The 27,615-nt window shown below is 34.4% G+C and overlaps 2 protein-coding genes across 2 annotated transcripts; both read right to left on the bottom strand.

Annotated features, from left to right (window-relative positions):
- Positions 1-7,369: 7,369 nt before the first annotated feature.
- LOC111912867 (protein-ribulosamine 3-kinase, chloroplastic) lies at positions 7,370-14,632 on the bottom strand. The gene is made up of 8 exons (XM_023908598.3): positions 14,400-14,632; positions 13,276-13,429; positions 12,986-13,151; positions 12,527-12,615; positions 8,375-8,493; positions 7,995-8,135; positions 7,818-7,894; positions 7,370-7,623 (listed from the first exon to the last, which is right to left on the bottom strand). Exons 1-8 carry the CDS (start codon positions 14,494-14,496, stop codon positions 7,477-7,479), a joined length of 990 nt encoding a protein of 329 aa, XP_023764366.1. The 5' UTR covers positions 14,497-14,632; the 3' UTR covers positions 7,370-7,476.
- Positions 14,633-17,734: 3,102 nt separating this feature from the next.
- LOC111912869 (RING-H2 finger protein ATL66) lies at positions 17,735-20,168 on the bottom strand. The gene is made up of 3 exons (XM_023908599.3): positions 19,187-20,168; positions 18,336-18,433; positions 17,735-18,240 (listed from the first exon to the last, which is right to left on the bottom strand). Exons 1-3 carry the CDS (start codon positions 19,343-19,345, stop codon positions 17,943-17,945), a joined length of 555 nt encoding a protein of 184 aa, XP_023764367.1. The 5' UTR covers positions 19,346-20,168; the 3' UTR covers positions 17,735-17,942.
- Positions 20,169-27,615: the final 7,447 nt, after the last annotated feature.

The following is a 27,615-nucleotide window of genomic DNA, read 5'->3' as shown; positions in this document are numbered from 1 at the left end:
CTGAATCGTACATTGCGAGAGAGATCAATGTGTATGCGATCGTATGCTGGTTTGGGCAGAGAATGGTGGGCAGGGTCGATTGCTACAGCTTGCTACATTATCAATCGGTCTCCTCATGCGTCTCTAGATGGAAATATACCCTATAGGGTATGGTCAGGGGAACATGCAGATTATGAGAAACTCAGAATCTTCGGGTGCACAGCCTATTATCATGTTAGTGAGGGAAAGCTTGAAGCAAGAGCCAATAAGGCAATATTCTTGGGATATGCATCAGGTGTGAAAGGCTGTCGTCTTTGGTGTTTTGAAGATTCCAAGTTTATAATCAGCAGGGATGTTACTTTTGATGAGAACTCCAATGTAGCTTCTTCAAAAGCTACGGTCCCAAATGGTGATGACATTGAGACGGTCAAGTCTCAAGTAGTTGATATAGAACCTAAAAGCCAACAAGGTTCTAGTCGTGTTCACGAGGAAGATCATGGTGGTATTCACGATGATATTGAACACGAGACAGTTCAACAAGAAAATGTACACGAACCAGAGGAACAAGAGCTCGAATAATTCGGTCCCTACTAGGCCGAGGCGAGCATATAAGAAAGTTCAAAAGTTGGGGTCTGATCAACCCTTGAAGCACTACGAACATGCAAGTTTGGTTGAGTATGCACTCTCGATGGAGGAAGATGAGCCGGTCTCCTTCAAGGAAGCTATTCAAAATGGCAATAATGAGAGTTGGTTGGCTGCTATGGAAGAAGAGATGGAGTCTCTTCGAAAGAACCAAACATGGGAGGTGGTCCCATTACCCGTAGGAAAGAAAGTTATTGGTTGTAAGTGGGTGTACAAGAAAAAGGAGGATTCTTCCGAACTCAGTGGTACAAGGTACAAGGCAAGATTAGTAGTGTAACACCCAAAGTTTTAAAGGCCAAGAAAGGAAAGAAAACCTTAATGTTAAGGGGCGACTCGGCGAGTCCAAGGAGGAACTCGGCGAGTCCGAGCGGGATCCGGGTTGAGGAGTAAGTGACCGACTCAGTGAGTCGGCCAAGGTGACTCGGCGAGTCTGGTATGTGCGTGGAAAACCCTAAATTCGGGACTTGGAGCCTATATAAACGTCTTAATCTTCTTCCTAGGGTTCCTTACTGCCTCTTAAGCCCTGGATATCAAACCTAGCCGCCATATCCTCTATTTGAGCCATTTATTGCCCTCAAGAGTGCATTAAGCTTGGAGAAAGAAGAAGAATCTTGAGAGTGCAAGAAGGGGGCTGTAGATCCGGGATTGGGAAGACATTTCTGAGCTTTTGGAGGTATAAACTAGTTTCTAGACCCTTTTTGCATCTAGATTTGTGTGTGGTTGTTGGGGCTCTTTAGCCATAATGATATTATTTTGAGTTAGGAGTCGGATCTGGAGTTGCTACTTCAGATCCAACTGTGTTATGGACCGGAGAAGCATAAAGTATTAGCCCTTGAGTCGATTTTGAAGCCCATTGGCCTTAAACCCTAGTTTATGGTGCTTTTTGCCTAGATCTCCCTCTCTACACGTAAAGTTTGCAACTTTACGTGGGGGATAGACTTGGGAAAGGTAGATCTACAGTTTGAAGTCCATGCATGACTCGAAAGTCCTCTGCATGTATGTAGATCTGAATGGACTCGGCGATTCCTTCGAGTGGACTTGGCGAGTAGCTTGAAGATGAGGAGGAACTCGACGAGTGGGATGAACAGCTCGTCGAGTCGGATGAACATGGGCATGAACTCGGCGAGTTGGATGAACAACTCGGCGAGTTGGATGAAGATTGTCTTGTGCTCGGCGAGTCTGTTCTTAGACTCGGCGAGTCAGGTCGCATAGTCCCAAACCCTTCGAGTTAAGACTCGAGTCAGCGAGTCGAGCAAGGACTCAGTGAGTTGGTCAGGACAGGATTCGGGAATCTGTAGACTCGACGAGTCAGGTCGCGATTGGAAGGACTTTGAGCATAAGAACTCGGCGAGTCAGTAAGTGGACTCGGCGAGAAGGGTTGACCTGGAAGGTTGACTTTGACCAAGACTTTGACTTTAACAAGAGTTGACTTAGTTGACCTTGAAGGTCAGTTAGACTAAGTGTTATGTTGATATTGGTAGCTCGGGGAGCTAGTGGAGCAGCAGTCCGGAGTTAGTGGTCAGGTAGCTGTCAAAGGAATTAGCAGTAGCAGTTCAGCAGTATCAGGTGAGTTTCCCTTTGTATGAATGGGTGTACGGCCACAATGCCGGCCTGTGTAGTTATGAATAGAAGACCCGGGGGTTAGCCCTAGGCACAGTATGCTAGTATGATATTCGGGACGAGGTCCAATGATAAAGGGCGGGTGCCCAAGGAATGGTTTATGTGGTAGTTTATACTTGTTGTCTGTGTGATACTTGTATGTGCCTGGTAGGGAGGTGAGTGTGGGCAAGGTCCCGTATCTCACCAATAGCAGAGTGTGGATGGTGTTCCACATCTCAGTAGCAGCGAAGCAGGGGCGAGGCCCAAGTTAGGGAAGGAGTGAGGGTGGGCTGGGCCCGCACCTCACTATCATCAGGAGTATGGACGGGGTTCCATGACTCATCAGTAGTAAGACAAGGGCGGGGCCTAGAGATAGGCGAGGCCTTAGAACAAGAGTCGTTAGTATATGTTTAGCTTATGTGATGTTATGTGATATGTGTATGTGCTATTATATGTTAGTGGGCGGGGCCCTATGACAGGCGAGGCCTAAGTGGAACAGATCTGTAACCGAGCGGGGCTCGAAGCCAGGCGGGGCCTGGGACGGCGGGGTCGTTGTAGCGGGCGAGGCCCGAGGTAGGGGGCGTGGCCCGGTATGTGTAGTACGTGGTTGCATGGTATGTGGTAGGGTGGGGAACTCACTAAGCTTCGTGCTTACGGTTTTCAGTTTTGTTTTCAGGTACTTCCGGTAGTGGAGGGAAGAGCTCGGGGTGATCGCATGGCACACACCATAGTTCAGACAGCCTGGGAATGTTTACTCTGATAACGAATATGTATTTTGGAAACTAATACTTTGTTTATGTTTTGAAATGATGAATTTGCTTAGCGTAACGTTTTATTAAAAGAAATTTTTAGTCTTGAATTTTGGGACGTTACAAGTAGCAAAGGGGTTTGCACAAAGAGAGGGAGTAGACTACAATGAGATATTTTCTCTGGTAGTGAAAAACACTTCCATCCGGGTATTGTTGAGTATTGTTGCTCATGGTGATTTGGAGCTGGAACAACTCGACGTAAAAACCGCTTTTTTGCACGGAGAATTGGATGAGGAAATCTATATGCATCAACCTGATGGATTCAAGGTTGTTGATAAGGAAAGTCAGGTATGTTGCTTGAGGAAATCACTATATGGATTGAAGCAATCTCCTCGACAGTGGTACAAGCGGTTTGACTCTTTCATGCTGAAGCATGGGTTCTCTAGAAGTCTGTATGATTGTTGTGTTTACATGTGGAAGCTTCATGGAGGTGATTATATTTATCTTCTTTTGTATGTGGATGACATGCTTATTGCTTCGAAGAGCAAGGTGGAGATAGATAGGCTAAAATCTCAACTTGGTAAAGAGTTTGAGATGAAAGACATGGGAATTGCCAAGAAAATATTGGGTATGGAGATTAGAAGAGAGAGGACGAAACATCGATTGTTCTTGAGCCAAAAAGGCTACATTGAGCGGGTCATTGCGAGGTTCGGGATGCAAGATGCCAAGTCAGTGGTAACTCCATTGGCTCCAAATTTTAAGCTCTCTAGTAGACAATCTCCTTCTATAGCAGAAGATAAGACGTACATGGGGCGTATGCCTTATGCCAGTGCAGTCGACAGTCTGATGTATGTCATGGTGTGTACACGTCCAAATATTTCACAGGCGGTCAGTGTGGTCAGCAGGTTCATGGAGAACCCAGGGAAGGCACATTGGGAAGCTGTGAAATGGGTCTTGAGATATTTGAAAGGAACCACTGATATTGGTTTATGCTTTGGTGGAAATACATGTCGAATTACTAGATTTGTGGATTCAAATCATGTTGGTGATCTGGATAGATGTCGATCTACTACTGGTTATGTGTTCAAAATACATGGTGCTCCAGTTAGTTGGCAATCGATGCTACAAGCAACAGTAACGCTTTCTACTACAAAAGCTGAGTATATGGCTATAACAGAAGGTGTAAAGGAAGCATTGTGGTTGTGGGGTTTTTTAGATGATTTGGGGTTTGAGCAAGATTGTGTAGACTTGTAGTGTGATAGTCAAAGTGCAATTCACTTAGCTAAGAATCAAGTTTATCATGCTCGTACCAAACATATAAATGTCAGATATCATTTTGTGCGGGATGTCATAGAAGATGGTGATATTTCTCTTATGAAGGTGCACACCGATGAGAACCCAGCAGACATGTTAACCAAGACGGTATCAGGTGGCAAGTTTAAGCATTGCTTGAACTTGCTTAATATTAATCAGTGTTGATTGCCCTTGAGGGCAATGACATTGCGGGGCGGTGTCAGGGTGAGGTGGAGTTTTCACCCAATGAAGTGAACTACGGTGGCTTGATCCCAGATGTGGGTACGTAGGCAACCATGGTCAAATGGTGCAGCCGGATTGAGTTTTACATATCAAGGTTTGCAACTTCTTGTTGGTGTATCGTCCAAAATTTGAGGTCTATCAAATGTTGTTCGAGGTGGAGAATTGTAAGTGGTCAGCCTAAGAAATTAGCTTGAGTTGACTTGGGTCAGCCCAATTGTTTTGGGTTAAATGACCCAGTTAATAGCCCAATGTTTGTAGGCCCATGTATGTTTGCTTATATGATGATTTCAGCTGTAAAGAGAGAGGTACGTAAGTTTTGTAACAGGGAACAAAGTGAGGTAAATTGCTTCTTAACCTAATACAAAAGTTTTCTCTCTTCTTGTGGATGTAAGCAAGTTATTGCTGAACCACGTTAATTCTATTGTTCTTCATTCTCTATTTACTTTCTTTTATCTTGGTTATTGTCATTGCTTGTTCTTGGGTCTAAGGGCAAAACGGGAATACAAACAGAAAAACTAATTGCTGTCAAGGTTTTATTATTTTTCTGCATTGTATTGCTGAAGTAACAGATAACTTTCCCAATTCTATCATTAAACGATACTTTGCATATTGTTCCATCTTTAAGAAGGATAAGGTCATGCGAAGGGAAGAACATATACGACTCTGGATGGCTGTAGGGTTGATTCAAGAGGATGAGAGGAGAAACAAGGAGGTAGAGGATATGGGAAATGATATATTCCAAATCTTGGTTAGCAGCTCGTTGTTCCAGGATGTTAAAATGGATGAGTATGGTTATGTTACTGGTTGTATGCATCATCTTTCGATATCACTTTCCAAACATGAAAACTTATGTTTGGTGGATCCGACAAGCGATGATGATATTGTACGGGTTAAACATCTCGCAATGTGTCGATTTCAGGAGGATGATATCTACCTAACTTTTAGAAAGATGAATTCTATAGTCTTCAAAGAGGATATGACAAATAGGACTATGCATACATTGATATTCAGGGGTACAATTGAGAAAAACATTTCATTGCAACGTTTCAAGTGCTTGAGGGTACTAAAATTCAGTGCATGTGCACTGAAAAAGATCAATGATTCAGTTGGAGAGTTGGTGCATCTTAGGTATCTTGATTTGTCATATACCAAAAGCAAAGTTCTTCCGAAATCTATTGGTAAACTTTACCATTTGATATTTGTAGAGCACAAACCTATACGTAACATGGGACGATTGACTTCTCTAAGAACATTGCTTGATTGTAGAGTGGGTTGAGAGAAAAGATGTCAAATTTCAGAGCTAGGTCCTTTGATTTGAAGCACCTTGATGGAGAGCTTCATATTAGCGATCTCGAAAATATTAGCGGCAAAGAAGATGCTGCCAAGGCAGATATATGTGGAAAGAAAAATTTATGTCGAGTTTATTTTCGTTGGAGTGAGCACAGATTTGTCAATCAAAATGACAAAGATATGATGTATTGGAAGGCTTGCAACCCCATGGAAATTTAAGAAGCTCGTCGTCAATTATAAACTTTTACAATGATAGTTTTCTGGAATGGGTGACTAAGATGGCAATCAACATTGAAGGGAAATGGACACCCCTTCACAAGCTCGTGAAGATCAAATTATATGGAAGTAGCAGCTATGCCTATCTTCCAGTGCTCGAGCACCTACCACTTCTCGGGATCTTGAGTTGGAGGATATGCACAACATGACATGCTTAAGCAGTTGTTTAGGCCAAGGCAACAATTTTAATACCGGATGAGATCCCTCCAACTATCAGATACGAGGAGACTGGAAAAGTGGATAGATGCAGCAACAAACAGCTCAACAGTGCTATCACCTGTTCTCGAGAAGTTGCACATTAAACATTGCCGAAAGATTATTCACTTAGATGAATGTCATCCCCATCCTCTTGTTTCCATAGACATATACGACTGTTACAATCGGGTGTCCATTAAGAGCATACAAGGCCTTACAACTCTTGAATCTTTAAAAATTGAGGCTTGTCCTAGTCTTTTAGAAATCCCCTATTCGCAGAACTTCGAGCATCATCCTTTAAAGTCTCGACCATAAGCCACATTTGTGTTGAATGGTTTGTCTAAGAGCCTGAAATTTCACATTGGTATGTTCGTACACTAAGTGAATCTATAATTAGAAGAAAAAACCTTGACTTTGAGATTAGGGCTTTTATCTGCTTAACCAAAGGGCTTATAGCCCAGCGGTATCCGGTGTTGCCCTGCCTCCTTGAGGTTGAGGGTTCAAATTCCGTCGTGGACAAATATAGATTTAAGGTGTAGTTTAGATTTGTCGTTTCAAAAAAAAAAAAAAAAAAAATCTAATTAGCATTTGGCGGTAGGTATCATTTAATTAGGGGCTATTAAATTAATTAGATATTAAAGAATATGTGAATTTACAGATTTACCCTCACCTAAACAAAGGTCATAAACGGCTCTTAAGCCTTTGGACCGATTCACAACAAATGAAACCTTTTTGACCACCGGTGTAACTCCAAAACATTTTGGACCAAACTTACAATTTTGTCTACCCAACTGTTGTTGAAACCGGATATAAGAAGGTGTTACTAGTGTAGTGTAGTGTGTTAATAGTGTAGTGTTACTACTTCTAAATTACCTTTTACCCGTATTACATTATGGGTTAAACTACACATGTGAAATCGTTTTAAACATGATTTTAATTCAATGTGCAAGAAAAGGACTTTCTTTTTGGGAAAGATGACTTTTTTATTCATCGCGTTCTTGTTATATGGACTAGAAGAGTAAGGCTATCTACTTATCATGTATTCTTTTTTTAGTATCTTTTTACCCCAAACATGTTTTTTTTACCAACATGAGTAATGGAAATACACTAAAATTTGGTTCTTACTTAGTGATTTAGTATCATACCATATCATAAAGAGATACAGATTGGATTGACAAATACCACAGTTGTCCATATTGGCATCACCTAATTAAACTTTTAAGATCCTAAGGTAATCATCAATGATGGACATGGCCGATGATCGGTAACCAGAACCAAAGAGATTGTAATGATTCAAGTAATGATACAACAAATAAACATCTCTCCTTTTCTCAAAGCCTGCTTGCTTTGGCATCACCTAAAAGGCAACACAAAAGGCAATGGTCAAATACCACACTTGTCCATCATAGAACAAACCAATCAAATTCGTTGTAAATGGCTCTGCTAAAGTGTTGAATGTATTATAATTTCATATATGGGAAAGATTGATATTGGATTTTGAATATGATCGGTTTAAGTCATTAAGCAGAAAAGCTAAATGTAGGTATGTACCTCAAAATAGGCGTTGTAGAAAGACCCTCCAAATCCAGCACACCATGACATTCCAAACTCTGCTTCATTATGTCCATCTATGTAACATTCAAGAAAATAAATTTACAAAATAAGAGAGTGAAATGGAACAGAGGGTGTGATTAAAAATGGAACTCTGGAATCGAAATGAGTTCTTACAGTAACAAGCGGGATCGAGTATAACAGGCTCCCCATTCTTGTCTGAACTGATATTCCCACTCCATAAATCTCCATGTAATAAACAAGGCTCGATCGTTACATCTTCAAACAAAGCTCCAAGATTTTTCACTAATCTTTGTCCTGCATTTAGATCAAAACGAAGATCATAAAAGCTTGAACCATTGCAAAACAAGATATATGGTTCGAAGCAATTGTTAATAAGTTTTGTGAAGTTAACATCCTTTTCTTTGCAGAAAGAAAATTTCAAGAACTCATCTCGAGTTGGTGCTTGAAATAGATGGTTTTGGTTTGAATTCAAAAGGTCAATATGCAAATTAATTATTTTCTTGAACCTCGGGAATCAATTTCAGATCACAAACCTTTTTCGTATATAGCCGAATCGCCAAATTGTTGTTGTGCTAACTTAAGTTGAAAGGCCAGGCGATGCTTAGAGTAAAACTCAACCCAATCTGATGTCCATGTGTTTATCTGCGGTGTGCTACATGCCAAGACTTGAGCTTATTAAAACTACAACAATCAACTTGTTTAAAACCGACATTAATGGTGTCTTTGAATAAAATATAAGGAATTGATATTGTTTGAATTCATTGATTGATTTGGTGAGATTACAACCAAATATAAAGAAAAGAATAATTACACTTTGATACCCTAAGGAATAATAATAATAACAATCTAATTCTAAACTATCAACTCAGGTTAATAATCCCCCGCAAGTTGAGGGTGGTTAGCAATCTGCAACTTGGAACGCAAAAACTCAAACTTCTGAGATGACAGGGGCTTTGTAAAAATATCAACAATTTGGTCGTCTGTAGAGATGAACTTGACATTTAGTTTTTCGTGAGTTACTTGTTCACGAACAAAATGATAGTCAACTTCAACATGTTTAGTATGAGCGTGAAAGACTGGATTAGTCGTGCGATATGTCGCACCAAGATTGTCACACCAAAGTGTGGGTGCCGTGCTAACCAAACCAAGTTCTTGAAGCAACGACTTCAACCAAATCAATTCAGCAACATTATCTGCAATAGCCTTGTACTCGGACTCTGTTGAAGATCGAGATACAGTTTTCTGCTTGCGAGCAGACCAGGAGATGAGATTCGAACCTAAATAGATAGCAAATCCCCCTATGGATCGACTGGGCAACCCAATCAGAGTCCGAGAAGGCCTGAAGATTGGAGTACCAATTGGAATCCGAAAAGGCTTGAAGCTGATACCCCGTATTATGTCGAATCCATAATCGATGGTGCGCTAAAGATAACGAAGGATGCGTTTGACACCGGCCCAATGGTTCGTAGTTGGAGCGTGCATGAACTGAGAGACTTTATTAACTACAAAGACAATATTAGGGCGAGTAAGAGTAGCATACTGAAGAGCTCCTACTGTCTGCCTGTAGCAAGAAGGATCATCAAGTAAGGGGCTATCATCGGGTAACAGCACTTGAGCAGTGCTCATAGGGGTTGATATTGGCTTGCACTCAGCAAGACAAGCATGGTGTAAGATCTCACGAACATATTTCCATTGGGAAAGAACCAAGAATCCCTGTGAACAACTTCAACCCTCAAAAAATAGTGTAGTTGACCCATATCCTTAAGTGCAAAGAGAGAATTGAGTTTCTGAATGATTAAGGCTACAGCAGTGGAGTTGTTACCGGTGATGATGATGTCATCCACATACACCAAAAGATAGACAAGAGAGTCAGATGAGTTTAGTATAAAAAGGGAGGGATCGGTTTTGGACCCATAAAATCCCAACCGATGAAACGCAGTAGACAACTTTGTAAACCAAGCCTAAGGAGCCTGCTTGAGGCCATACAAGAATTTATACAAGTAGATGTGATCAGGTTTGGTTTGATCAATAAAGCCCGAAGGTTGGCAGAGGTTGGCGCATGTACACCGTTTCCTCAAGATCTCCATAAAGAAAGGCGGTTTGGATGTTTAACTGTCTCAGAGGCCATTTGTTGCTAACAACTAGAGAGAGAACCGTACGAATGGTGGCGGGCTTAATGATCGGACTGAAAGTCTCATGATAGTCCACACCATGCTATTGATTAAAGCCTTTTGCCACGAGATGGGATTTGTACCTGGTAATCTTTCCATGTTCATCAGTTTTTACCCTGTAAACCCATTTACAAGCAACAATATTAGCATTAGAGGACAAGGGGCACAAGGGTCCACGTGTCATTCCTGTGGAGCGCAGATAGCCCTTCGGCCATTGCTTGATGCCATTATGAAGACTTGTTAGCAATGGTAAAGCTGGTAGGTTCAAAGGGAGGAGATATGGAGGTGGAGGCAGTGTAGGCAACGAGGTTGTATCGATCTGGTTGTTTAAGATTAGGGTTAAGGTTAGATGGCAAAGGCCGAGGCCGAGGAGCTGGTGGTGGAGGTGGTAGGTTGGTATTAGTTGGTGGAGATTGTGGTGGAGGAGATTGAGGAGGTCGTGGTGATTCAAATGGAAAACCGGGTGGTGGGTCGGAAAAAATAGAGATGTAAGGAGTAGAAGGTGGTGGAGGTGTTGGTGAAGGCTGACAAGGAAAGACGTGTTCATTGAAGCGAACATGTCGAGCAATGTAAATTCGATCAATGGATGGATCAAGACAGTGATAACCATGGTAAGCAGGGCTGTAGCCAAGAGAAACACAAGGAGTAGACCGAAATTCAATTTTGTGACGATTGTACGGACGAAGAAAAGGAAAAGATTGATAGCCAAAAACTCGTAAGAAAGAGTAATGAGGTTACATTTGAAGACATGCTCAAAAGGGGATTTGTTGGATGAAACAAAAAAGGGGAGGCGATTTATGAGATATATAGCTGTTTCAAAAGCAAAGATTCAAAAGCATTGAGGAAGACTGGATTGAGCCAAAAGAGAGAGTCCAGTTTTCACAACACGACGATGACGGCGTTCAACAAAGCCATTTTGCTCACCGGTATGAGGACAAGACCGTCGATGGATGATGCCAAGGATACGACAAAGAGTGGTGAGAGGTCGTGTGCCACTGCTGTCCCGAGAGCGATTAAAACCACCACGTGAGTTGCCACAAGAAGAGCTACGGGATCCACGACCGCCTCGGTTATTATTAAAAGACCGAGAACCAAAATGAGCTTGAGGTCGTAGAGATTGAATGGGGTGTAGTTGATAACCCAACTGAGTGACCATCAGTTGAATGTTTTGTAGTTGTTACTGAAGATGATCAATATTCAGTTGTTGAACCGAAAGAGTTGCAACCGATGATGATTGTGGAACCGAAGAAGTATTTGCCAAGAAAACTTGGGGAGTGGCAGTCATCATTTTTGTGAAGACATAATCATGATCACATAGAAGGCCATGTAATTCATTGAAGTTGACACGAGGCACACGGGCCAATAAGTTGGTCTTGAGACCATTGTATTCCTTTCGAAGTCCTGTAAGGGTGAGCATTACCAAATCATTGTCCTTTACTGGTTGGTGGAGAAAGTTCTCCACGTATATTCTTGTATCAAATTTTTTCGGCAAGTTTTCACAAATGCCGTGGTGAATCTTTCTCTCCCATGCCCATGAGTTTTTCCGATTGGAAGTTCTCCACGTATATTCTTGTATCAAATTCTCTATTATATTTAAGAGTAAATTACACGAATGGTCCCTATGGTTTGGGGTAACTTGCACGTTTGGTCCCTAACTTATTTTTTTAACTCGGAAGGCCCCTACTGTTTGTTTTTGTTGCACGATTGGTCCCTACAATTTGATTTTGTTACGCGCTTGGTCCGTATCTTTCCTAAAAAAACTATTATTTAAATAGAGAAAAATGGTGAGGTAGGTAAAGTAAAGTGAAGGGCGTGGGGTTGGGGGTATGTTTATTTAAATAAACTAAAAAATCAAGGGCAAAATAGTCTTTTTAGGTAAGACAGGGAGCAAGAACGTAACAAAAACAAATAGTAGGGACCTTCCGAGTTTAAAAATTAAGTTAGGGACCAAACGTGTAAATTACCCTAAACCATAGGGGCCATTCGTGTAATTTACCCAATATTTAACTCACAAAGTTGTTGGGAATATATGAGTCCATTTTCGCAACTTTACTTTCATTTATTTTATTACAACATTGTATTTTTCAACTTTTTTTTTCTTATTAAGGCAGTGTACTCTGAAAAATATGCCAAGTTATGGCGGTGAAAATTGTTATTTTAGATAGGATTTTAGAAGACAAGGTTGTAACCGGAATAAATGAAAGTAGGATGTTATCATAAACTAATAAACGAAAGTATGTTGTTACGTCTTGCATTTAACCAAAAAACAAATATAGTATTTAATAATATATTATAACTTTAGCAAATTTAATGAACTTATGTTCATCTCCGTCCTACTACAATATGTGTGTAAGTGCAAGTGCGTGTAAACAGATGAGAGGTAAACGTGAGCTATCATTGTTTGACCGGAAGTTCATAATATTCATGTACAAAAGTCCAATGTATAATAGAAAACTAATATGCAACCTACAAATAATACATGCAAGTGTGTAAGCAAAAGAGAGGTAAACATGCCTGCCAATGGTATTGTTGACATGAAATCCGAATCCTTTTTCAGATTTTGCTGCTTTATGCATCTCCGCAAGTTTCCTCCCTAATACAGCCTAAATTAAAAGCAAATTAAAATTAAACCTAAAGAAATTTGAAAACCACTATTCAAATGAAAGCGAGTTTTAGGGCGTGTTTGGTTTGTGGATTTCAATGTAATTTGACAGAATTGGAATTTGAGATTCCATCCCATGGTGTATTTGGTAGCCAAATGGAAGGAATTCAATTCCGTTAGATTCCTTCAAAGTCCATACTTCCTTTTTTGTTAATATAAATAAAAATAAAATTTGAAGTATACAAGGATTGAAAAACTATTCAATTTTATTATTAAATTCCATTCCATGCGTGCATCAGATTCCAATTCCTTTGACAGCTTTCGTTCCTTTCAATAACATTATGCAAACCAAACATTCACTTAGTGTTTACCTGATCACCTCTCGATGAACCAAACTCTATGAATTCCATGATGATATATGAACCTCCAGTTGGCAATGCACCAACTTTATATGGTTGAGGAACACGAATCGACTTTGTTTCATACATTGCACTTAACCCCAAAGCCTCTCCTTCAAACATCTCCGGTCCAATACTCCTAAAACCAAGTTTATGAACATCTTTGTAAGTGAAATGACAAAATCACCCTTAGAGAAGCTAGAGCTATCAATGGCAGCCAACACAATAAGAAATCTTTGACACAGGTCAATTTTAAAAGTAACCTGTTTGTCTTAACAAAGAAAGAACCAGCATCAGTAGTGTATCGGTTGGCAAGATTGATGCAACCACCACCAACAGGACTAATCCCTGTTATTTGACTTGCCTTTCCCTCTGTTAGAATCCACTCTCTTACTGGATCTGTACTTACTGTTGCCACTATATAATAGCAAAAACTTTAATGTTAATTTTCTACAAGATTTAGTGATAAAACTCGAGATTAATTATAGAGTGATCGACTTCTTTATCCATTGTAGCAGACTTTTTGTGGCAAACCAACCGTACTTCTTATGAAAATGCCAGAAAATATAGTGGTTTTGGATGGAAATGTAAAAGCTCAAATGGAAGAGGAGCCCCATATGGGGGTAAAAAAAAAAAACACCAGGAATTAGAGAGAAGACTAAATTATATTGTGTAGTCAAGATGAAAAGAACATGGGATGTGGTGGAAAATTCACTATATTTCAGTATTTCACATATGAAACGAGTTAAAATCCATGAAAACATATGGTGGGCTGATCTTAGAAAGCTCAAAGATTGAATCTTTGTGTCATATGAATGAGTGAAAGTGTTGATGCTTATACTTCTCAAGCCCACAAGAATTTTAATAAATTGGTCGAAGTTCAAACCAGAGAGATTTTAAAATTAGAAAGATCACTAAACAGAGAACAATAAACAAACATACATTCAAAATTCACTTAATTTATTAGGATTGCAAAAGCTAAACAACTTGATGCAAAATCGAATAAAACTTCATAATTTTAAGAGGGCAATTGTTAATCTCCTTAAAACATAAAAGTCGTTCCTAATTTGACAGTGATTTGGTTGAAAAAGACATGGCATTTAATGGGGTTGATTCGAAAAGGCTCAAAAACTAAAACTTCGTGCTGCTATAAGCTAAAACCCCAGAAGAATAGCCGGAATCTTGATTAAAAATTTCATCGGGTTAAAGATTAATGGTGGGTACTGTCAATATCCTATTTTTTTCACACAATTTGGTCCAAACACTCATGAAATTGAAAATGGGCCTAGTTTCAGAAGGCTTAAAGATTGAACATTTTGCTACTATGAATAAAAGTTAAAAAAATTAAGAGGGAGAATCTTGATATTTTTATTGAAATGATACTTACTGACTATGGGTTTATGCAGACAGAGAGATAACTGGGGAGAGGAATGAAGGAGATGACAAGAAGAGGAGAAGGAGATGACACCCAAGTGTGCCACCATTCTTGCAGCTTCTTCAACACACACTTTGCCCTCTCTTTCTCTTACGGGTGATTTTTAATCCTGTTCATCAGCAATAACTGGTGGAGGTTTCTTCTTTGTTTTTTTGGATCTTTTTCCTTTAGGTTTTAACTTTGAAGTATCTAGATAGACCCTCAATCCAATATTTACCACCCCCTTTCGAGTTTTTTATGGAAAGGAAGATGATGTTAGTGATTTTGTTTTTTTTTTTTTTGAGGGGGGGGGGGGGGGAGGAAATGAAAGATGTCTTTTTTTTTTTTTTTTGTGTGTGTTTTTTTTAAAGGAACGGAAAGATGTAAAAGATAGTGCTTTTTTGTTTTAAAGGAAAAGATATCAAAGATAAAATAAATCAAATGAGTTTTTTTAAGAAGGGGGGAGGAAATGTGTTTTTATTTTTTTTTAAGATGGTAGAAAAAAAAAATTAGTTTTTTTTTAAGGGAAAGAAAATAAAAGACAACCATATTTTTTTTTTTAGTTTAATTTAAGGAGGAAAGTAAAACTTTTTCTTTCAAAATCTATCCCTTCGAAATGAGATGATTAGAAAAAAATTAGTTTTTTTAAGGGAAAGAAAATAAAAGACAGCCATATTTTTTTTTAGTTTAATTTAAGGAGGAAAGTAAAACTTTTTCTTTCAAAATCTATCCCTTCGAAATGAGATGTTTAGAAAGAAAAGTTTCTCTTCATTTTCTTAGTTCTGTTTTTTCCCTTTAATTTAAACCCGAGAAAAAAATGTAGAAAAATTATTGCCATGAATAGACATATCACCAAAGTGTCACCAATTATGATGTAACGTTCTAAATTTTTAACCAAGTTTTTTTTTAAATTTTAAATTAAATCAACCAAAAAACCATTTTCACAAAAAGAACATCAATATTCATTTGTTTCAAACATCATAAAACACAAAATAAGAGTGTTGGGGAAATCTCAAAACAAAACATAGATGTGAGTATAGTTATGTCGGGCCTTCCCCTTCTCACTAGAACAACCTAAAAAAATATTTAACTGTAAAGAGTAAACACAAAGCTTAATAAGTTTCCAATATACCATATATATTTCATCACATACAATGTATATAACCATAGGCTCATAGTCAACACCTCAATAGGCAAGAAGGCATATAGCCAACCCCCAACTAACATACAGACTCCCAACCATCCTCCCATTGGGCCCAAAAGCTCTTGGCCGACCACCCATAGGACCATCCAATTATCATAACAAAAGACTAATCTCGTCTAATCGGATATCTATACAATAACAATACACACATACAACTTACCACACAAATGACATATAATATCACACATAGTATAGTGAGAAAACTCGGATAAATCTAGCATCCAAGTCTCTCACACAAGAATCCACAAAGAAATCAACATGAACCACCTGATAACAAGTCATTTGAATAACACTACTGACATAAGCTAGATGAACTTCTACATCTCTGAACATCTACATCACATATCAATAACTCTACTTAGATCGTATCTTGAATCATTACTTGATCATATATATATTGTATTTTATTTATACTTTTACTTTCAAAAACCTTCATGTACTATAATGACGCACCGACACCTTTTCTTAAATGATAATATAAGCATTAATTCATTACTTTATATACTCTTAATCTTAGATACTTATACTTTTTATTTGATTTTAGTGAGTATAAGTTCCACTCGTATCTCATCATATTATTCATACGTATTACCTTTCTTTAACCTTTAAAATCAAACACTATTGTTTACATATTAAGGTTTATATGGCCATTCTATTTTTCAACCTCTAACATCTTCACTTTAATATATATGTTCATCATTTTAACTTAGTTATTTAACAATGTGTTTACTTCCTTAAGTGTTAAGTGTTTTTTTACACACTTTTACACATAATATATTAACTTACCAACATTTAGCATTCTAATAATCATTCACATGGTTTTCTTAGTATTTGAACATTTTTACATATTACTAATACAGAATTAGGTTGATATTATATTACTTAACATCTTTATTATGTTTATTATCCTTTGCTCCATTTTAACATCTCGTTACCATTCATCTTTATATATATATATATATATATATATATATATATATATATATATATATATATATATATATATATATATATATATATATATATATATATATATATATATGAGGTAAGTGTGATTCAAACATATTCTTAGGTTTACACAAACCAAACAATGACAAATACATACATAACACCAACAAACTTACATTTAAAAAAAAAAAGACAAATTAATTCAGTTTTAATAAAAAAATCAAAACTGCATACCATTCAGTTAATATTTTAATATGTTTTTAATGTGGTTTGGAACCGAACAAACTTATTAATTTTTTAATTATGAAGAAAGATAAATTTCTAGTGAAAAGTATGACCGGTTACCCACAAGTTCATTGAACCGAAGTCATTTCGGCTTGCATTTGCATCCCATGTCCACAAAAGAAAGCTCTGGTGCCATAAGTCTTACAAGGCTAAAACATTTATGGGCCAAATCTTTTGGGTTGGCCAAACAAGACAAGTCAAAGCAGGTTTGGTATAGCTGGTATGTATATATTAAATTTTCATATAATAGTTTAAACTTTGGACATAGGTCGTAAAACCCTTTTTCCAATTAAGAGTGTCAATTAATGTAATTTACCATTTGAAGAAGTATACATAAATTAATAAGGGATTTTCTAATATTTATCCTAAAGGCACATATAATATAAGGAATAGTAATTATGAAAAATATTACTATAATTAAATATGAAATGCATTTATTATAGAGATTATTAATGAATCTCACATTTAATTATAGTAATATTTGTTAAATTAATGTTTCTTATATGTGTCTTATAGGGCACATGTTAGAAAATCCCTTTATAAGTAATAAAGGAGAAAGATACTTACAGTAAAAATAATGTGTACAAAAATATCCTGCAGGTAAATAAATAAAGAAATTAATAGAACGAAAGAAGTTAAGGGCAAATACTAAATTGCTTGTAATAGCAACCAACTTTTCATGTATCTTCATTTTAGACAATTTATTATTCTTTTTGTCCATTTAAGGGAACTAAATATGAATACTATTCTTTTCATCATCATCGTCATCTACATTCACATTTTTGCAGGTTATCTCAAGTCACTTAATTTTTAGTGACAAAAGTATACCCACTAAACTTTTTCCAATCTTCGGATAAATAAAAATAGTCAGTTCGCTAAAATGAATATACATTAAAACCGTTATGATTAATGTTTGTGATTTTGATAAGGAGTGAGTACAGGCATTCACAAGCAATTTTTTTCATGTGTTAAATTCCACAACGCAAACAATTAAAACAAAAATAGGAAAAACAAAAGCAACCATATAATATACACCAATCCCAAATCTTTCAACTTTCTCATAATCTATAATATATATATCATCTTCCTGCTTCTGTTCCTGTTCCACCTTCTGCATCTCCCATGGCGGAATCTGTTTGACTTTGACTAGTTCCTTGACCATGGTGGGGTAGGAGCCACTGACGAGACCGCTCCAACGAAATCTCCCTTGAAATCTCGGGGGGGCTGTTTCCGGCAATGACAGAAAGGCGACAAACAGGACACGTTGACTGCTTTCTCAGCCACATGTCTATGCAAGAAAGATGAAAACTATGCCCACATTTTGGCATTATTCTTAGCACCTCTTTCTCTTGATACTCCCCTAAACATATAGTACACCTGTCATTTGTCAACAAAAGTCAACCAACCATGAAATAACAGCTAAAGATTATATAAGACAGACAGGGTGTAGGGTGGAGTAGGACTAAACTTACTGGGCATCATCCATGGAACCGAATGCCTCACGGTCAAACTTCATTGTAGGAATGGCTGCAACCATGGCTGGTTCAAGGCCTACCACCCGATGCTCTTGCTGTCATTGTGTTTCCAAAGGTTAAGATGCAAAAACAACCACCGTAAATATAAACATAAATATGTAAATACATTGATATATGATATAAAGAAATAAAAGTCGGATGCTATAATACACAAATTAATCAAAGTACGTTGTTATTTCTTGCATTTGGCCCAATGACAAAAGTTCCCATGTCGGGATAACTTGAATTTAACATTACTTATTTGCCCATACTATCTATCTATTTTATCTACAAAAATCTGATATTTTGTCATCTTATTCAAGGATATATTAGACGATTGTTTAATAGTCATACAAACCTTTTTGACTTTACATAAAAGTTAATACCTACCGAATTCTATATAGAAGAATCCAAAGCATGCAACTTACATATCACATACAATAATTACGATTACAAGTTTTCCTTATCAATTTATGTAACTAGATCGTATACCAATAAGGGTATTTTCGGAAATTCTAAAATCATGAACCTTCTCTGGGGAATTTATCTATCTTGCTAACCATAAACCGACATTGTTTCAATGAACATTTCAAGCTACTTGAAGTTCAAATCAATTTCAAAACCGTAAATGAATTATTTAAAAGCACGGAATCAATTACTTTCCGCTCTTATTGATCAAAATTTTGAATTCTAATTCAGAAAAATAACAAACAAGCATATATGGTATGCATATCCAATTTATTTTGCAAGTATATATCAACATGCATGTTATAGATATAAGAAGAAAGATTTAAGGATCAAAAACATACCCTCTCGAGGTCAATCCTTGAGTCAATCTCGAACAATTCACGTGATTCGTATCGACGGAAACGCCCACATACGAGTCTAGCACAGACAAATACAATGAAAGTGGCACTCATTGCAAATCCTATAACTGTTGTAACTAAATTCATTGTTTTACCAAACATCTAATTCCTCTAATCACAAAAGCTCCCCAAAAATTAAACAAAATACCGAATAAAAAAATGGAAATTGAACCCCACAAACTTTATACAGCACGAGATTCAAGAACAAAGGAAAAGGATCGAGGAAACAAATCAAGATTAAGACCCCAGATTAACAATGAGTAGAAAGCAATAAAAATAACCGTAATTGTTCAATCAATTTCCATTAAAGATTACAGAAGACCCAACAGAATGGAAGAATAAGCTTAGAACCCTAATTACAGAGTAAGCTTGAAGAACAAAAGATTCAAAGGTATGGTCATTAAGTAAGTAAGATCCAGATTAAGCTCCATGATTAAGAATTAGCAATTCATCAATCTCTAATCAAGATCACGGAAAACCTTATTGCAAAAACACAAGAAACAAAACTATGAACATGTTTTAATTGACAACAGAAAGGAAATAAGGAATTGCAAGCAAAGATAACATGGGACAAAACAATAGACTTTTTCGCAAGGTTTCAGGAAACCCAACAGCAAAAGACTTCAACTCAACTGCTGACGAAATCAACAAAAAAACACCAAAAAAGATTGAAAATTGACTAAAACCCAGATCAAGATTCATTCAAAAACGAAGAAATTTACAGAGGATGGAGGGAAAATAGTGGCCAACAAATGGAATCCACGTCTCTTTGGGTGGACTCAAAGTTAAAGAGTGTGAGGGCCATTGATAGACAGAGGTGTAGATGAGAAGAGAGGAAATTTGAGACCATTCTTCTTTCTCATTTTCTTCTTGGCTTGCTTCTTTGGATTTGTATCTTAGTGGGTCCACTTCCATGGCTATGGGACCCACCTTTGGAGAGTGTTGCCTGGATTTCTAATCTAAATTCGGAATTATTGGATCAAAGATATATATATGGCAAAAAGGCTAAATAAACAAATAGAAAGATAAGAAAAGAAAAGGAAAGTGAAAACACACTCCATTAAGTAAATACATTCCAAAAAAATCCCCAACAAAACGACCTGAAAAAGGAGAATCTATAGCAGCTTTCATGTTTTTAGGTGTTTTTCCCTTTTTATCTAAGAAAAATATATATTTATATAATATAAATTTTCAATATGTATATATTAGAACTTAGAAGGACTAGTAACTCAAATATGGATTGAGGTTTATTTATAGTTTGTTTTTTTTTTTTTCCCTTTTTTTAAAGAATAAAGACACGTATCAAATGCAACATTTTATTACATGATTTAATATTTATGTCCGAAAGACACAAGTTTTATCCTTGTTCCGACAGAGTGAATCAAATTCATTTGGAAAAAGAAAAGTTTATCCATTTCAGAGAGATGAGTGTAGCGTGTGAACCTCGAAAACTAATAAAAACCAAAAATATAGTACTATAAATATATACATCTAAAATTAAAATAAAAATCCAGTTGTTAAAGCATAGCTTTCAAATTTTTTACTTGGGAAAAAAGATTATATATTGATTCTTGATGAGACAAAGGTGGAGACCTTTTGGTGATTCTTGCTTGATTCTCCCACTTTATGCCTCCCAAGGTTGTTCCCCTTTGGGTAAACTATGTTCAAAGTCCCGTGAGTTTCAATTTTATCAAAGTTAAGTCCTTCAAGCTTCATTTTTCATATGTTCGTCCTCAAAATTACAATCATTAACAAACTTGGACCTTTTGTCGTGTTCGACCATCAATAAATAGTTGCAAATGGCGCATATTGACATTGTTCTTAGTTCATTGTACCAACTCATCTAAATATATATAATACTATAACAGTGTTTATATTTCTCAATAAAAAAGTAAAACTACATCTTGTGTATATATATTTTCAGTGTACTAAACAAGATTACCCCTCAAAATAACCTCTAGGAAGTTTGATAACGAATTTGGAAAACTCAAAATCAAAATTAGCTTGTCATAACCGATAGTTTGTTCCTATACATTCAAATAAGGTTGTCTTTTAAGAAGCAAATGTTCGGCGTTTTGACAAGAAGCTATAAAGACAAAAAAGACCAAAAGAAAAAAGATCGAAGGATGTGGGAGCGAAGCTTAACGTGACCTACATACAGAAAGCCGAGTTGGCGAGTTGGATTCGATCACGAGCATGCTTAGGTTTGCAACCCATTTTACTAGCTAACTTGCAAGGTTTAATAAACTAAGTTTCTCACCTACAATTGATTTTTTCTATTATAACACCTAAAGAATACATTAATATGATCATATTCCAAAATTACATATTGTCTATTATAGGATTTGAATCTCTCCAATATTTAGGCCATGTTTGACAAACTATTTGAAAAAAAAAATAGTTTTAAGTTATAGTTACTATATAAACCACGATAAGCTATTTTTATGGCAAAATTACAATAAACTAGTTTATTTTTGTCCTAAACTCTTAATAAAGGATACATTTTGAAGACATCTAATACCGTTACACCAAAGACCATGTGATAATCGGTAATAATTAAATACGCAAAAATAAGTCAAAATTATGCCTTAAAAAAATTCTAAACTTGCAATCAAAGAAAGCAAGATTAATTATTTCATATCAATATTCTTAACTTGTCAAATTTAACTCCAATGGGAACGGATTGGAACCTACTTTGATCATTTGATTTTAGAATATATATATATATATATATATATATATATATATATATATATATATATATATATATATATATATATATATATATATATATATATATATATATATGGTTAGGTTCATGTGAGACAAAAAGACCAAATCTTGATCACTCATCTTAAATAATTAGTGGCTAGGAATAAAACATAAAAACACTATAAAAAAGCTAATGTAGGCGGTGACAATTTTGAAAATCCGTCAAAGTTAATCATATGAGAGCTGATTCTTCTCTTCCTAGTCGTGATTTGCTTTTTCTTTCTCCCTTAAACTTTTCTTGATCTGGATTTTTCTCAAGCGTAATTCCATAGAATATGAAATCGACCCAAATCTTCTCAATCTTATTCCACAAAACCCTAGAAATCTGCCCCATCAACGAGAACTCGCAACAAAAAACCCAAGTTTTGGTTCTGTATCAATTCAACGAAAATCCATAGCCGCATCCCTAATTGATGAGATTTATTTCTTCAATACATCGATTTATTCAGATTAAACATCGATCGTGGTTGTTTCAAACACAAAAACCTCTCCACATGGGAAAATTACCTCTATTACATGTTTTCTGATTTTAGATTTTGATAAACTAGATCTTATCTTCTTTGAATATATTAATAGTATATGAAATGACTCTTCGATTAATTGTTTGTTTAACTTTTTATGTTAATTTGTTGATTAATCACATAATCTAACACTACATTAGCAAACTAGGGTTTGATAGATTAGTATTATGTTTTGATGAAATTATGGTTTTTAGTTTAAGATACTCTGTAATGGAATCTATTGGTTTTATGCTTCTGACTATAATACATTTTGAGAATCTGAGGATTTGTTATTCTATTTTGACATAATCGAATTCATCTCTCTGTATTTCTAGTTCGACAATATCACATTTAGATTCATATTCTAGATAATATAGATTATAAATTGTCTCTTGCAATAGCCTTCAGGAAGTTTTTATTTTGTTTATTCTAAATTGTGAATTATTTTTCTGAAAATGTTTATTGTAGCTATGGTTTGTATTTGATCCAGATTCACTATAGCTTGAGTTAGGAATGAACTTGTTTATTGTAGTTTCGGTTAAATGTTTTTTAAAATTGTTTACTGTAGAAATGGTTAGTTTTTAATACCCATTTAAAGCTGAAATTGTTTGTTCAGGTTGGTAGTGGTTGTTAACCTAAGGTCTGATTAGGTCTATTCTTTTGTATTTTATATAATATTAAATCTTTTGTCCGAATTATGTTAGATATTACTAATCGAAGTTAAGTAAATGTGTGCCTGATAACCTGATACATATTCTTAGTTTATAAGTTAGATCTTGATTTTTTTTATATAGATGTTATTTTGTTAGAGACTACTTTCTTTAAACCTTTTATGATGAGTTAATGTGAAATATTCTGAAATTACGTATCATATTACGATTTTAGACATTATCATTTTGTTGGAAACAACTTGCTTTGAACCTTTTTGTTGAATATTGTGTAATATTTTATTTTACACATTCTTCTTTTGTTGGAAACAATTCTGCTTTGAACCTTTTTGTAAAGTATTGTGATAGTATTTAATTACCAATGAAGGAATGTGATATATTCTGGAATTATGTGTCATATTCTGATGTAAAATATGTAATATTCTAAGTATTATGATTAGTAAAATTTGAGTTTTAATGATATTTTGTTGATTAATTAGATAATGCTTTACACATACATTGAAATAAGGTTTAATACATAAATATTCTAGGCATTCTGATTTAACACAATTTCTTATTCCTTTTCATTTGGATTTTCAATCATGTGATTCTGATTATGAAACTAGATCAAGTTCTGGATCATCAAATATTCCTAAATAAAAGAAACCGAAGCTTTTTATTCTAGCAAATGGTTTATTCTACATAATCGGATTTAGAGTTTGCATCCAGAGTTATTCCAGGTAACGTATAATACTATAATTTTTTCACTGTTATATATTTGTGTGTGATTTTGAGTCAATGTATTAATATCATTGATTGTATCTTTGTATGTGACTTAGAGTTAATATATTCATCTCTGAGATATTCTATAAATCTATGTGTTTTGATTATAGTATAGTTTTAGTCAAAAATCACTTTGTATCTTCGAAGATGTACTATAATCAAGATATTCCACTGTATAGTTATCTCTGAAAATTACGACGTAATGTAATATAGTATTGTATAACATATAATTTAGAACTACCTCTATTAACATAAAGGTCTGATTAGGTGACTAGGTTATCTGATCTTTTGTTTTTTATATAATATTAAATCTCTTGTTTGAATTATACTACATATTACTAATCGAAATTAAAGGAACATAACTTTATTTGGACTCAGTACCATGTGGACAGTTATGTTTTTTTTGTTATTTTATCTCATATTCTACTTGTGTATTGTTAATAATGCCTTGATTATATTAGATTTGTGTAAAATTTAATGTGAAAATAAAATAAAATTCTCTAATTATAAATTATTTATTAAACAATTTTAATATTGTTAATTATTTGCAGAATGTTAGAATATTCTAGTATAATAAATTGATTGTTTATATCATAGTTTTATTGTTTTAATAATAGTATAGTTTATGTTTTGATACACTTGAAATGAAGAAACTACTAAATCAAGGGAAAATGAGTTTATGATCCTAAAGGAAAGAATGTTGAACAATTTCTATCATCGGAAATAGATAAAGACAAAAAAAAAGTCATACTTCATAATACTTCGTTCGATAACTCGTCATTTGATCAAGACGCGTCAATAGAATATGAACAAGTACATATGCCATTATAGTTGTAATTTTAGAATATATGATGTGTAATGTTGATATTCAATTATGTATTTACAAAAATAGTACTTGTAATGTTTTAGTTTATGTCATGTAATGTCAGTAACATCTTTCTCATATTACATGAGTTTATATTTAAAGTTTGTATGTATAACATTCTATTTAAATTAGGTGTTTATATACTCTTATAGAATAATGTTCTAGGATATTCTAAGTTATATATACAATATCCTAATAAACTAATGTTCTATGTTTTCTATTGAATAAGTTGATTTACTACATGTAAATAATATGTACATATAGAATATTTTAATATAATAATATTGTATATGACATCTTTTCAAAAGTTATATGTAGAATATTATGATAGAATAATGTTCTCGGATATTTTAAGTTATATATAGAATATTCTAATAGAATATTCCTTGATTAAAATTAGGTTTTTTATACTCTTATAGAATTTCTAGAATATTCTAAGTTATATGTAGAATATTCTAGTAAAATAATGTTCTACGTTTTCAATTGAGTAAGTTGATTTAATACATGAAAATAATGTGTACATATAAAATTCTAATATAATAATATTGTATATGACCTATTTCCAAAAGTTATATGTAGAATATTACGATAGAATAATGCTTTCGGATATTTGAAGTTATATGTAGAATATTTTAATTGAATATTTCTTAATTAAAATTAGGTTCTTTTATACTCTTGTAGAATTTCTAGAATATTCTAAGTTATATGTAGCACGTAGCATATTCTAATATAATAATGTTCTAACTTTTTAATTGAATAAGTTTATTTACTACATGTAAATAATGTGTATATATAAAATATTCTAATATAATAATATTGTATATGACCTATTTTTAAAAGTTATATGTAGAATATTATAATAGAATAAGGTTCTCGGATATTTTAAGTTATATGTAGAATATTCTAATAGAATATTTTTTTGATTAAAATTAGGCTTTTTATACTCTTATAAGTTATATGTAGAATATTACTTAATTAACTTACATTATGTAAGATTCTAATATTATATGTAATAGTCTAAACTTACAATTTATAGCGTTATAGGAATATATAGAATAGTCTAGAAAAACTGATTTATAGAAAAGAAAAGTTTATAATGTTAATGTGTAATAATATGAAAGATTCTAATATGATGTAATATTATATTATAAGATGAAATATTCTGATTAAGACCATCATTCCCTTCAAGTGTGTAGGAAACCAAATAATATGTAGGAACCTAGACTAATAAACTTTTTAAAATAGTGAGAAAAATATAAATTTATAAAATGAAATGAATACTTTTAGGATAAATATCAAACTTTCTCTGGAAGTTGAAACGTATTCTAAAACCTCATAGACTAAAAACCAAATTTCAAGTTTGTATTATAAAAAATATATCACAAGGTTACAGTATTTAGTAATATGTTGTTAATTGATACGTAATATTATGAAATTGTATGAAATATTCTGATATTAAAGTGTAATATTTTAAATTGTGTTATAACATATAAAATGAACTTATATTACATAATATTCTAATGTTATATTTAATATTCTGAATATACATACCATTCTAATAGAATAATTTAATTAGGTTGTCTACATTCAAGTTACAACTTAATATTCTTATAGAATAATGTTATAGGATGTTTGTATATGTAGAACATTCTAAATAGAATGTAACACTAAATAATTATATGAACATCAAATATCGAACTAGAATATAACAATATATATGTAAGAAAATTAAAAAAATGCACAACTTATTTGTAAATACCAATGTAAAAGTAAAAACTTAAAATATAGTGTTATTGTTTTATTCAATTACCTCAAATACATCACTTGAAACCAAACAAACAAAATATAAGCAAATTTATAACACCCCACTACATTGAATGAGACACTTCAGAAAACTATTATCGAGCCACATTCTCTACAGTTCCATTCAAGACTTACCGAAAAAGTTGTGCTGAAAGTTTTAGCTAATTTCATAACTGTATGTACCACTTTACACTTTGAAAGGGGTTTGATGGATATATATATATATATATATATATATATATATATATATATATATATATATATATATATATATATATCTGATGCAATAATAATGTTTAAAGTTGCACAAATATAGGGAACAACTTCATCAAGAAAGAAATAAAAAGAGTGCAGGGAGTAAATAAAAACAACATCCTCTTTACATATTTCGATTCTAAAGATAAACTGTAACGCCCGTAGATCCGAGTTAGTCAATTTAGAGACAATAAGCGTCAAAAATGACTTTTTGATAGAAGATTTAGAATAAATAATCTTAACCAAGTTGTAGTAAATGTCAAAAGGTTTCTGTACATATAAAGAACGTTGAAATCCGAGTTATAATGAAAAAGTTATGACCTGTTGAAGTTTCGCGACAGATTCGGCACGACGTTGTAGGACATAAATAGTGAATTTACGATAGAGCGATATTTAGCCTTAGTGATCTAAACGAAATTCGTAGAATACGTTAAACCGAGAGCGTGCATAAAAAGAACATCCAAATCTGACTTCGTATGAGGAAGTTATGATTTTTCTAAGTTTCAGCTTAGCGGTATGCAGCCCAAAGTTCAAATATGAGATCGAGTGGTTTCTAGCCGAAACAATCTAAACAAGAATCGAAGATCTCGTCAATAGTAGTGCAACGAAAGAAAGACAGACGAAAACGGACGTCAGATGAAGAAGTTATGATTTTATAATAGAGTTTTCTTGTCCCGACCTACTAAAAATAAAGTCCAAAATTGCCGACGAAGTCTAAACGATAGTTGTAGAGCATAATCTCACCTA

This window comes from Lactuca sativa, chromosome 7 (genome assembly GCF_002870075.4).
Source record: "Lactuca sativa cultivar Salinas chromosome 7, Lsat_Salinas_v11, whole genome shotgun sequence".
In the NCBI taxonomy this organism is placed as follows: Eukaryota; Viridiplantae; Streptophyta; class Magnoliopsida; order Asterales; family Asteraceae; genus Lactuca; species Lactuca sativa.
The sequence above is the reverse complement of the archived record's forward strand: the minus strand, read 5'-3'. Positions and strand labels throughout refer to the sequence as shown.